The 14,314-nt window shown below is 41.4% G+C and overlaps 1 protein-coding gene across 1 annotated transcript; it reads right to left on the reverse strand.

The window, feature by feature from the left end:
* Nucleotides 1-5,705: 5,705 nt before the first annotated feature.
* Nucleotides 5,706-10,233, reverse strand: LOC311020996 (G-protein coupled receptor 26-like). The gene is made up of 3 exons (XM_084021283.1): nt 9,322-10,233; nt 8,507-8,620; nt 5,706-7,539 (listed from the first exon to the last, which is right to left on the reverse strand). Exons 1-3 carry the CDS (start codon nt 10,089-10,091, stop codon nt 7,203-7,205), a joined length of 1,221 nt encoding a protein of 406 aa, XP_083877409.1. The 5' UTR covers nt 10,092-10,233; the 3' UTR covers nt 5,706-7,202.
* Between the last annotated feature and the right edge of the window lie 4,081 nt (nt 10,234-14,314).

The raw sequence follows: 14,314 nt of genomic DNA on the forward strand, positions 1-14,314 counted from the left end.
AGACAAACCGCGTGAAAGAATGATCAGGATCAATCAATGTGTACTACTGGGCCCGAGCAGAGGCAATCAGTCATGGTTGAACTGTGCTATGACTTCAATTTCAGCGAGAGGAAACTCATCCTGCTATCTCATTTGATTGCACAACAGAGACGGCCACTGCTGGGACTGTTTATTTAGTCCTGTAAACGGAGAAAGGGAACATTTCCATGATAATTTTTTTCTCACAAAGAAATACATATATGAAATACACAATGTGCAAAAAGCCAGATGTCAACGCATGCAGGTGTTTTTACTTTGATTGTTGCCTTTCTACACAATAAAGCAGAAAAGCAATCACACAATGCAGAGATAGGAACTTATTTATCTTAATTTATGTATTATTTATTTTCATTCACTTAATTTATGTTCAGTTAAACTCTTGCGGTCAGATCGTAAATATCCCCCAAAGTAATTTTAAAGTTATAAATAACACTGTGTGACAGCCTCACATTAATATTCTGTATCTACTTGATGCCATTTAGAAGCTCATCTCTAACATGTGGTGTTCCATGAACCAGACATGCACCAGTTGAAAAGTGCATGAATATAATCCCTTAAGGACATAACCAGTCGTATTAGCATATATCAAAAATAGTTCCAGTTAACAGTTAGTCTTCTGTTCTAAATCCTCAATCAATGTGCTAGATATATTTAAAAAAAACATTAGGTTACCTGGTAACCAAGTGAGAAAACAAAACAAATGTCTGCATGAAGGTCAAGCCCTGAATCGTTGAAATCCTCTGACACACAAATCCCAGAGAACACTTAAAAGCATTATGAAAGCATTTATTTTCAAGATAGAAAAGCAAAAACAAAATATGTGAAACATACAAATCGATGCAGACAAACGTATGTTATGTTATGTGTTTCATCAACATAATGTATAATTGTTATTATTATTATTAATTTTATTTTTATAATAATAATAGTAGTAGTAGTAGCTCTTTCTTATCTTGACTCTAACCAGAAGACAGTTTAGACCTGGTGCTTTTATCCTGACCCCCCTTTTACAGGGGCTCCAGAAAGGGGCTCCATTGTCTCCAGGTCTTTTCACTGCTGAGGTATCTCCTAATGATATGACTTGATGACTTGATGGATTTCCTCTAAGCCGTGGGCTCTTAGCTGGCTGAAATAATTATTGTGTGGCTCTCTGTTGTTCGCTGTCCTTTTTGATAGATTCCCAATCCCTTCCCATTGGGTTTCCTCTGTCCCTTTATAATGGCTCTCCCTTACTTTTCTCTTTCAGATTCCCTCTGTGGTTGAGGGTATCGACTGAATGGAACGGGCTTTAGATAGGGCCATATATGGTGACTAGAGTCACATCCTGTTGCATTTGCACATTCTGACACTCAGTATAAGCGGATATTCTGGGGTGTTTTTCCCCTTCTTACTGGCAGGGCATGAAACTGTGACTCCTATCTGTTGAAATATAACACAACCCTGAGTGGTTTCTTCACTTCTGCTATAGCTTGAACCGTCTCTCAGCTCTAATGCACCTTAAAAAAGGAGATGTCCTCTCCGTGTCAGTTAAGATGTGCCCTTCTTTGGTCTCAATTATTGTCTGATGGGATTTCTAATGGTACCTCATGTCAGAGTGGGTCTTTTTGACACATTTTCTTTATCACACACAGCCTTCACTTGAGCTGACAGCAGAGTAATGAAAAAGGTGGAATCGCCTGTCAAATGCATTTCATAACACCAGCTTAGCCGGAGGGTTATCAAAGGGTTTTTATAGCAAAATGGCACAAGGTAAAGGTCCAACAGTGTGTTTGTTTGATGTAAAGTGGCTGTAAATGGAAAGATGAGAATGATTACATTGACACAACTAATAAAGCCATGGACTTTAAAATGCCTCGTGTCATAAACGCATGGATGGATTTTGTGTTGTACGAGTGGATTTAATTTCGATTGAAACACCGTCGAGACAGATTCATAGATTTGAGTCGGGAGACTGCGTGCAGCACTCCGTCAATGAAGTGGGATGCAGCTGTCTGAATATGTGCCTTGTGTACTGGGCGGCACTGGTAAACATGGGCAGCATGTTAACTGGAGACATGTCTGAAAAGACCAGGCAGCATTTGTGGCACTTAGCTCGGTATCAGTTTGTTTTAACAAGTTGTTCAGATGCAGCCAATTGTATTGTTCTTCCTCAGCCCATAATAACATGTAGCTGTGGCTGAGATCACAGGTTAATATTTTAATGAACAAAAAAAATGTGTTTTACAAAGGGGGTGTATATATATGTTACATCTTACCATACAACATTCTAATCAAAAGTGTGTTTATTCACCCCTCTGTGTGTGGCATACTGGAGAATATTTATCTTTATGCCACCCACACAATCGACTGAGATAAATGAAACGGTGAGCTTTTTTCTTTTTCCCACATGAGACCTGTATTTCACAGAGGAAAGTCAAACCACGTGAAAAGATAAAATAAAAGTCACACAGTCTCTCCGTATTCATCATCAGTTTGTATCATGATTCGTTCGAGCTGATCTGCGCTGTCAAAAAGTAAATCGCTTAAATAAATCAAATGTTATCATTTAGCTCATTATTTTTACATCACTCAAAAGTGGACCTGCTGTATAGCCGAATCACTTAATGACCAAAACTTTCTCCAGTTAGTGTCTTCTGATCATTTAACAGATGGTTGGGGAGTGACTCACCCGGAACACTGAAGCCACTAATGGACTGTGGCACTGACAGTTAAAGTGTGATCATTACTGCATGCCATGCAGTAGTACTTTTGAGCAATCTTTAAGAAACCCTCATGATACCCATAGCAAGTATCTGACTGCACGTCGATTCACTTGATATTCACATGCAAATAAAACGGCTCGCGGTTACACCTTCTCTGCTGTCTTGAATTTTGATGAAATAACAAAAAAATATGGAGCATTTTTTTTTTGAAGCCTCTGATCTATTTTAAGCACAAAGTGTTGCAGAATTCACTCCGCTGGAGTTTTGCTTTTGTTTGATGCAGAGCATTACTCAGCTGTGGATGTGACTCAAGATAGAAGGAGCAGCCAGTGTCTCTGCACCAGCTGAGAAAAATAGAATTTCACAAACAAAACAGTGACTTAATTTGAAGAAGACATGCAGATCGTGTTCATATAAACATGCTGGAATGAGGTTATTGCGATAGAACACACATATGTGTTGGAACAGTGGAGGTGATAGAACTTATAGCTGGACACTGGTCTAATCTATTCATGTAAAGGTCAGATTGGATTAAGTTCTTAAGTGCCTTTATTTGCTCTTATCATATGCAGAGTGCTGCCAGGCAATTATCTTTTATTGCAGAAGAGAAAATGCTATTCATTTTTACCCACATCCTTTAAACTCATTGCAATGTCGGATGGAAATATCTTGACTATTTGATGGACCGCTGTGAAATTTTCCACAGATGTTCGTGTTCGCCCCTGACATTTCCTGCAGCATCACCACCACAAGGTTGACATTTTTTCTTTTATCTCAATAACTATTGAGTTGATTGTCAATAAATCTGCTCCAGTTATCCATGGTCTCCAGGGACGAATGACGTCGGTGATCCACTGATCCCTCCTATCGTGTCGTCAGCTGGTTGACATTTGTGACTCAGAGTGAGATGTCTGCCAACTATTGGATTATAATTTAATTTAATACTGACAATTTCTGCTGTAGACGTGGACCCTTGGAGGGGAACTCGCCCTTATGGTGGATTTTGAACTGCGTTATCTCTTAGTCGAATTGACACAATTGTCCTTATGAAACCTTTCCGAAATGTATTGGATGAAATCAAAAGAATAAGCTGTGTTTGAATGGACCGAAGGGTCTTCAGAACGGTTTATTAGAGCTTTGAGAGTTTCACTTGAAGGCAATGTTTGTTTTTTTGTTTGTTTTTACAACCGCACGGCAATAACTAATAAAGCATTCCGAGGCAGAAATAGATGGTCTTTTTTTAATTTGTCCTGTGAGCCGGGTAGGCAGTTTGCTCGAGGGACGGGGAAATACCGTGACATCTGGGTCCAACATTCCCATGATTCGCTCTATGTGCCCGGAGTCAGTCCGACAGTTCAAGAGTTATGGGCGAGCCTTCCAGAGGTTGAGGGGTTGAAAAAACACAAGACTGAGAGAAATGAGACAATGAGGCATAATGGATAAGCATATAAGCTGTCGCTTCGGGTTTCGGTTGCCGTGATCGAGTGATATGTGATGTTTGAACCCCCAACTGATGTGCAACACCTGCTGTCGTATGATTAATGAGCTTACCTGAGGGAGCATATACAGCGATACGCCTTGTTTGGAAAAAGATCAGTCAGTTAAGTTTTCTCAGAGAGTTGTGGATGATTCATCGCTGGTGCAGCTCAGTATGTTGCTGCCACTGATTATAAGAAGTTGCTGTTCGTGGGTGACTTGACAGCCGCTTGCTCTTGCTAGTGAGTTAAAAAAAAATCATAAATTCTCATGAATTGAGGAAGTTATTAGGCACATGTCTTTTCCAAATGCATTCCACTTATTCAATGTTCCAGCCAGGGTATTTTGTGTGATCAAAGGTTGTTGTTGCTTTACCCCGCTGGTTCCTTCATACCACATTTGGACATGCTGTATGTCACTTTGTAGCTTTACATAAGGAGTTGTAATAGCAGAGAGGCTGCACTGTGGCTGTGTGGCAGTGAATGTGACGCCGTGTTGTAGGGACAACCTTTATTTTATGATGCTGGGAGAACCACTCTTGCTCTCTCGTTGGTTTTCTGTAAAGTCAGCTATTGCACTCATCCTCCACTTTTCCTCCACTTTTTTTGTACTTCCTACGTGCTGCGGCTTAATCACAAGGTCTGTTTGGCAGGTTTGTGTCTGCCTCGCACTCACTCTGAGTATTCTGAGGAGATTATAAGATGTACGCACACCTCCAGACTGGGGAAACTTCCAAAGTGTGGGGCTTCTGTCCACTTTAATTGCCCTTGATCAATGGGCACTACTGGATAAAATAAAGATATATGCAGCTTCTGCCCCTCTTAGTGAATAATTGATTGTAATGTCATGATTGTCTCATGTTTGTGCCCAAGACAGAGGATAGAGTTGCTTGTTATCAAAGTGGGTTAATGGAAGAGAGTTTGCAAAGGAAATTTGGTTTATGATGAAGATAAGGGGGATAGAGGATGCAGAGACCCTGAATATTTTAGTGCTAGCAGCTGCATGGACGTGGTGAGGTAATGCCTACTGTCCTCTCTTTTTTCTTGGCTTCTTTTCTTCTTTGCCCACTCCCTATAGCAGCTCTACAATTAAAAAACAGTCTTCCTTTAACTCACAGCCCTGACGCTTTTGTAAAAAAAAAAAACTGTCTTTGTTCTGCTGCCACATCAACAGCAGCCGTGGTGGGTGGAACACATCTTAAATTATTTTTCAAATTAATTATTCCTTCTCCTTGACTTAATCAGCGTGGGAGAATAAAGGTGTTAAGATTTGGCAGACTGGTCTTTTGGTAAAGCATTGTTCGAGTAAAATTAGCTCAGGCCTCTTTTCAGGTTGTACAGCAATGAATACAGACGGTGATAAATGTGTAAGAAGAAACTGAGCTGAGGGGTTAAAATGTCAAAATGCACAGCATTTATTGCAATATACTCACAAATGAATTTAGCAAAAATCAGACACATTTTTGACCAAAAAAATAAATAGATTTGAATCCTTTTAAAGTCTTCATATGTCACAGTAAAGTAAAAACACAACATCCTGATTTACCAGTGTTGTCAAAATGAATCATTTTTACAACCCAGACAACACATTGCCACTCACGCAGTGCTGGAATGCTAATTTCACATCACTGAATAGCTGCTATCACATTCGAGTAATATTTCACCCTGTTTTTCCATGACGCAACAATACAATGTGGTGGCGTTACAAAATTAACATCACTTAAAACTTTCTTACAATGTGAGCAAACTGCATCACGGACTCTGGCGTCACACTCAACCACGGCACAGAATACCAAGAAAAATGACAGAATGTTTCCTCCATTGGGTTGTGATTAAATCAGAGAGCTCAAAGTCTAAAAGGCACTTTAGAACTCAGGCCCCACACCTGACACATACAGTCATTTCAATGAAACCACTGCTGTGTGTTCAATATGACTGTATTGTCAAACCGAACACCGGTTTTATATTATATTTTCGACACATACTGCTTTATCCAGACAGAGAGTTACCATTGAGGTCAGAGGTTATGCTTGAATTTAGAAATTCAGCCATTCAGTTCAGGTGGGATGTAAAACGTCTTATATTTAAATCAGCGATTTCATTTTTTATACACCATATAATGTACAACTACACTGTTTTGAGGTAATGAAGGTGAACACATCACTGATTTGTCCAAATCTTAACCCATCAGAGAATGTTAATACTAACTAATAAATACATACACAACCTGTATCCTGAGGTTTGGAGGTGGGGGCAACACTCCTCTTCCTATTTGGATTGTAGTCTGCGCCTTTAAGGGTACAATTAACAAATTAGTCGCCATTGTTTGCTTTCCGTGTTATACAGGCTATTTGATGCAGACAAGTATCCTAAAAATGAGCTCATAAGAAACAATCCAGATTTGCAGAAAAAGACAGCATTACACTTGAAATACTTAAATCCTACACACACAACCTACAAAAGTGGTCAGTCTGTTCTTCTTTAAAGAATATTCTTTATTTGTTTTGATCCTACTGACAATTATTTCCGATGTAGCCAAAGTCTTCTATAGATTATTCCTCTGTGCCTTTGGCCTCCATTATTGTCCAAAAACTATCAAAAATACATCTATGAGCACACGTCTGCACTGGCTGTCATCTTCCTTCATTACCAAGGACACTGTACTTTATTTTTACTTGATCTCGTGCTGCTGCTGTAGATATTCACTAGGGAACCAAATCTGCTGCTGAAAGTAGTCCCCTACAAACACACCTTTTAGGAAAAGTTGCAAAAAAAACAAAAGCAACTGAGCTTGGGGTGCCACGGACAGGCTGGGTTAGTCATGTTGTTGGGTTTGGTCTTTTCATGGAATTTGTTGACAATAAGAAAAATATTTCATACAGATGTCAATCTATTGTCACACCTCCGTCCTCATGAATGTTCACCTCAAATCCAAGACACCTCCAGTATAGTGACGTACCCTAATCGACTCTGAAAGTGATGACCTTCACTGGGGCTTTTCAGGTGTTGATTGGATGTTGTTGGTGTTGTTGGTGTTGGTGGTGTTGTTGGTGTTGGTGTTGTTGGTGTTGGTGGTGTTTGTGGTGATGGTGGTGTTGGCGTTGCTGACGCTTATCCCTGCGCCGTTCTCCATCCTGAGGGAGGAGGAGTTGAGCGGACTCCTCTTGAGGACTTTGTTCACCAGGAGGCTGAAGGTCTTCCTGTACTGGTGACGCAGCAGCGAGTAGACGAACGGGTCACTGGCTGCCTTGCTGTAGGCCAAACATTTGGACAGCACACCCCAGTGGGGGCTTATGGGCCCTGGGGAGACCAGCTCTACAATTCTTCCTCAAATAAAGACAAAAGAGAAAAAAAACACACCATCCATGAGCGAAATGCAATTCTTAGATCAGTGTAAGTGGAGTGGAAGACATCTGAAGCAAATGACCCTCCCCCAGTGCTGTAATATCTGGAAAATGTCACCATTTCCCTTCACTGAAATGTCACCACTATGTTGGGGAATGTCAACTGATGGGTGTCAGTTTTCCAAACATTTTGCTGGTTAAAACATAATTTTTTTTTTACAACAAATCCAGTGCCTGGCACATCTCACGTCCTAGTATATTATTTAAACGCAAAGTGAAAACTGACGGAGCGTTTGTTCTTCAAACTATCTTTTTAATTAGCGCAATCTCCTTAAATCTAACGTGTCTCCCCACCACGCAGCTCCTAATGTGCTTCCTCTCTCTTTCCACATTGTGGCACAATTCTAACAGCTTCTGACAGGTTGCCACCACTAATACTGGGGCTAATACTAATGAGAGCCAGTGATACCATCACTGACTCATTTGCTATCTCCCTGTCTCTCTCCCTCTCATCACCCCGTCTGTGGAAATCCAGGGACAAGGATCAGAAATGTGTGTCGAACCAATAGGCTATGGCGGTAAAAATGTTTTTACCAGATAACAAGACATCATTGAAAATAAGTATCGCCATCTGTATTTAGACGATAAGGCAAGTGTAAGCACATTAGTAGCAACAAGGTAAATGGGGGAGGGGGGTCCTTGGAGAGTTGTACTTATGAAGCTGCACGAGAAAGATAATTTGAATTTCAGTCTGTAGTTCAGTCTCCTTGACGATATATTTGAATCATTCCTTTTCAATCTTGTGATTCAAAAGACAGGAAAAATAGAGGAAACCTTCACATTTTGTGCATATACTGTATATGGTGTTAAATATCCCACAGGCATGCATCCCCCCTCCTCCCACACAGACAACAACCTACATACAACATTATAGATCTTGGCTCACCTTGTAATGACATAAGGGGCAAAGCACACCAAAAATGTGCCGATGAAAGTACTGATCTTCTTGGTGGCCCTCTGTCGCCTCCGCTTCTGCTCATCCAAGCATTTCTGTCGCACACTGCCAAAGCACACAAGGCACCATTATCTACCCAGGGGGCATGATCAGAAACATGCAGCCATAATGAAGCGGTCCACGGAGAAAACATGTGGGATGGACATGAAGGGAGCAGTGAACCGTGCCCTGTTATCTCCAGGGCTTACAGTGAAAACTGTTCAGATGTAATGGAGAGCAACCCAGAGTTGACTAAATCAGGGATGAAGAGCAAATGATAAAGGCCAAATTATGAAGAAGCCATTGTTGCCGTTAATGAGACGTGATCATGTCAACACTGACAGCAGACTTTACAGCGTTCAGTCGCCATGGAGCCCTTTATATTCAAGGGGCAGCCACATACCCCAGACAGTTTGTGCATATACTGAGGGTTTTTAAATGTCAATCCAACTGTCAAGGTGCAAAATAATAATAATTCATAGAAATTCAATAAATTAAAGAAAATCAGCAAAACCTCAATCTTGATCAACACCAATAAATAACATACATTGCTTATCAAAATTATTATTTTTCAGTCCATCAATTCAGCACAAGCCTCATCTCCTGCAGGTTGGTCACTATTTGCGTTTTGAACACCCCTTCTTTGGAGAACAGCGTCAAAATGCTTCACAAGGACAGAATGAAAGGGAACACATGGGGAAACATTCCGATGAAATGCATTAAAAGCACACATGGATGAGCCTGAATGCATCTCTGTGATTGTTTACCTGGGGTGGATGTCCACAAGCAGCACCAGCGTCTGCATTGTGATCACGTCGATGCGTCTACAGTGAAACCTCGCAACTTTCAGCACTTTCAGATACGTCACACACAACACGATCAGTGTGAGGAGGAAAGTGAGAGAGTGCAAAGCCACGGTGAAAACGATGAATTGCGTCCCGGCTCCCTTCGCCCTGCCGCCGCAGAGAGTGCACGACGCGTAAAGGTGATGGTAGCCGACCCAGGAGCGGCAGGTGGCCACCGTGGAGAAGCACAGCGAGTGTATCCACGTGTATGTGAGCGCGATCACCGCGTCCCGGTGCCGTATTCTCGAGTGGTAGCTCAGAGGGAACACCACCGCCACCCATCTATCGATGCTGAGCGCTGCCATGCTGAGCATGGAGTTCGTGGTGAGAAAAGTGTCGAGGAAACCCACTATTTGGCAGAAGGCGCCGCCTCCGGAATAGCCCGAGGTGATGAGCCCGACCAGAGTTAGTGGCATGTTGGACACGCTTAGCAACAGGTTGCAAAACGTCAAGTTGAGAATAAAAAGACCGGGTACCTGTTTGCGGATCTCCGGGTTGTATAGAAAGCAGATCAGCACCACGACGTTGGACAGCAGCGACACGAGGATAATCCCCAAAACCAAAACGGAAGCGACTATGTCCGCTGCGTCCATGGTGCTTCCTCTAGAATATCCAGACTTTTGATGAGTGCATCCACAGTCCTGACGCGAACTGTCATCGTCAGTTGCGGTCACAGCACATGCAAGTCCCATACATTGTCATGCTTACCGTCCCGATGTCTCCAAATGTCAATAAACAAAGCGATTCCTCCAACGATGAAGTCGTAGGGGAATCATTGCGAGAGTGTGTTCACCTGATTATAATGAGGAAATGTGTCTTTTTGGTCATGGGAATGGGGTCACAGCAGGAGTCTTTTTCTCGGGAGGCGCTGCGGTACTTTTTCAAGCTCCCTTGTTGCCTCTGCTCTCACAGCTCGGGGTTTCCTGGCTGCGCAATTGCGCATTGACGCGATGGCAGCTCTGAAAGCGGAGATGGAAGTACTTCTGGCTTTCGATCCCTGTCGCTACTTATATCGTCTTCTCTGCCAGAGTGTAGCGCGTTGGTGCACCCCTGTTCAAAAATAGCTTTTTGGTGCAAAAAATAGATACACGACGCACGGTTGCGTGCTGGCTGATGTCACGAGCATCACGTTGAACACAGCAGTTTTTGGAAACGAGATAATTTGTGCAAGTAATAGATACATATGTAAAGTTAAAATTGTGCTGTGTAGTTAAAGATTATTATTATTTTTTACTATTATTTTATTAGTTTTATTGCAAATCAGTGTCTGATAAAATCACCATTGTCATTTTATATGGAGCCTCATTAGTGCTGTGTTTTATATGGACGGCTACCCCATACAGATTATTAGTCCACAGTACAGTGGTACCACCGCCTCTGGGTTACAGCATATGTAGCCTCCTGCCTTCCTCGGGAGGTCCCATTGGTGCCAGTGGGTGTGTGTTTTGTCAGGAGTATGAAAGTGCCAGTGGAATTGACCACCATTGCTAACTTTTTTGTCCTCCCTGCAGTGTGAATACATGTGTAAAATAATTCTCAAACTAAAGCTATTAATTGGAATCATGATATGCATAACAGTAGGTAGGCTATAATGAGCAATAAATAAATAAATCAGAAAAAATGGCCCCTGCAACGGACAAAGCCCCCCCTGCTGGCAGCAGAATAAAATGTGGTTTTAGCAATAGATCAACTGAGTGGCTAACGTATTCATAAATGTATATACTTCTGGATTAATGCATGTCATAAATCATGGTGTTGTTTATCATTATTATAAAATCTAAGGTCAATGACTGGATGTAATCATTTTAAAACGGCGTTTTAAATGCACTATTGATACTAGAGGACGCCGTGTGGTAAAACCAAAGCTGCAACGTCAAGTGCCCTGAGCGTGGGAAAACTCCAATGCGCATGTCCAAAGCCTTTGACCGTGAAAGCGGATGGTAACAAGCGGGGGCTTTGTCCGAAACGGAAGTCACCATGAAGAATACTATTCCCGGGTTATCTTTTTTGAAAGTCTGTTTGAGGAAAAGGTCGAGATAAAGTATCTCGGTTCCAACCCGCCGCGGGGTTTTGTAACCAACCTGCTGGCAAAAATACTCAGATGTAAGGTGGAGTGGTTCTCCAGGAAGTGCTAACTGCTAGCTTGTCGGAGAAGAGGGCTAACTCCCGTGTTACTCAGCGGGGATGGTACCAGGACAAACTACGGACTTTAAAGATCTCAGACATCTTCCTGAGATGGTTTACCAAACATGAAAGGAGCAAGACGACGCGGTGAACATCAAAAGTAGCTAACGGCTAACGTTACCCAAAGGGCCAGAGAACAGGTATGTGGCTTGTTTGTGTATTACCTGTCGGTGTTAAACTGTGAAAAATGTGAAATGTTGCATCACGTCAACATATTCTGAAGTCGTTATGTTGCTTAAATGCCTGAACGCCATTTTTAATATTATTTATTGACTTACACGATCCCCACTTTTGAATCGCTATGCGCATGCGCAACTCACTGCGCATAATGGCAAGCACAGCTTCGGTGGTGTTCTATTGGATTTATTCAACGTCTAGTCAGGCAGTGGTACAGTGATCACTGTGCTGAGTAGTGGACACCTTGAGAAAAGGCTTTTCCCAATTTACTAAAACAGTTTTTTTTATGGATGACAGGATTCATATTGACATTTATCATTTTCATCTGAAAGTTCATACATTGTCAAGCAGCACTAGTGAGTTTATTCTGTGAGTCGCTGCAATCTAGATCTTGTCAATGCAGTAAACTCCACTGATCTGGTACTCCAGTAGATTAGAACAAATGGGTCTGGTGTCATGTCTGAGGCAGAGCTGATCCTGGTCCTGCTGATGGTGACAGACATATTGATTCAATCTGAGGTGTTGGGTAGTGGGTGGGGTCTACAGTGTAAATAAACAGAGTAAGGAATTAACTTTTTATGTGAAGACTTTGATACATGACCGTATTATATTTTATAATATAGTTTCTACTTTTACCTTTATTTAATACAGAATAGTCTAATTTACCACTGTCGCAGACGACCATGCATTTCAGCTCTTTGAACATTTCAATTAACACGCTCAATGAGACCCCCCAGTAAGGTTGAAAGTTAAAATTACTCATTTGCTAAAAATGATTTGCCTCAGATTAGTTCCAGGGCCAAAGTCATGGATGTGATCTATTGGGTTTAATTGAATGAGCTTTCTTCTGTGTCTGGCTCCAAGGATAAGAGAAACCAGTCTATTTGTTATAACAGTGGTCACATGGTCAGCTGTCTACCCATCCTATAAATTATCAGTAATGACAAATTGCCAATAATGACTGGTGCAGACTTTCTAATTAATTCCACAGGGAGAGAGAAGCTTTTCTCTTCTGCCCTTTCCACGTAGTGTAGTAACAGCCGTTGAAACTACATTGGATTTTTTTCTCTGCAGTGCCACCCTAAATAGGATGAAGTTCAACTTAATTTGCTGCCAGACTTTTAGTTAATGCGGAGAAAGGTTACAGTTACACCCGTACATTTAATCCTCCAAAAGTCTCTGCAGAGCCCCGCTTTGTCATAATTCACATTTACAGCAGATGTATTTTTATCTCAATAATCCCAGAATTGATTGTTAATCATGCATTCCTTTTATATACATTTGAACTATGTTTCATTACTACATGATGGGTCGAAAATACATAATTGCCACTTGCAGCTCAGCTTATGTTGGCTCTCAACGGGTTGTTTGCTTGGCAATGCCAGTAAGCCAGCTATGGCTGCATTGTTGGTTCGTTTTGGTTTGGTTTGCTGTTCAGATTCTGTTTATGGAGTGCATGAATTTTCAGTGTTATGTTATGCTTCCGCATGCAGATGATGATGATGCTGCTGGCTCTTCTGTTTGCTCTGCTAAATAATCTCTATATCATTTGTAATCACTGTGTATCAATCAAATAGCATCGTTAGTAATACTACAAATATTGTATATTTAACTTGTGCTTACTTTGTTGCTCATATCCAAAGTGATTAATTTGATGAATACTGTGCTGGCTGCTTAGTTTTGGGCATTTTTCCCCCTGGCGGTTTGGAGTTGTTGTGGTGGGCTTTCTATTGGCTCATTGGCTTCTTTGGAGCAGCAGAACAAGCTGTAAACACAAGGATCATATATAATATAATGGTGAACATGTAAGCAAAAAAAGAAATTGCCTATTTATCTACCCATCTAGCTAGCAGACATGCAGCAACATTATCATTCATTTTGAGTCGTATTTCAGGTAACCTGATGAATGTAAGCTTAATATTTGCTCTCCTTTGAGCTCTGTTTTGGGCTCCACCAGCTACATTCCGCTACGTTCATCATTTTGCCAACTTTGCATGTCTGCTGTTCTGGTGCTAAGTGTACATCCTGGAGCTGGTGCAGTATGGTTTTGTCTTATAAAGCCATTTTTCAAAACCCTTAGAATAACTTGAAAATGCATCGTTAAGGGAAAAGCAAGGCTGAGTTTCTTTGTTCCTGAGGCTTCCGTGGGCCAGCGACAACAAGTGTAATGCCAACCAGTTGAACGGTCTTCAGTCCACACGATTTGAGCCCGTTTGCAAGATCAAGTTGCAGTCAGTCAAAACAATATAATCAATCGTCAGCATTGTCTGTTTTGTGTAGCTGTATGAATTGGCTTATTAAAACTGAATGCAATATGGCTTTGTCTGCTTAGCCGGACATCTCCTGTGTCTACTTGCACAGTTGCTGCTTCATCAAGCAAATAGCTTCACTCCCTCTGCCACGCTGCGATTAGAGAAGACGTTCATACCATGAATGTTAACGTGAAATGAAGCTTATGCTTATTTCTCTGCTAGCAATGTCAGTGTGGTCTTGTTATTTACTCACAAGATAAATGTAACTCCAAATTGGCCATAACAACTGAATTTCAAAACCC

The sequence above is a fragment of the Eutrigla gurnardus genome (assembly GCF_963514095.1).
Source record: "Eutrigla gurnardus genome assembly, chromosome: 11".
NCBI classification, from domain to species: Eukaryota; Metazoa; Chordata; class Actinopteri; order Perciformes; family Triglidae; genus Eutrigla; species Eutrigla gurnardus.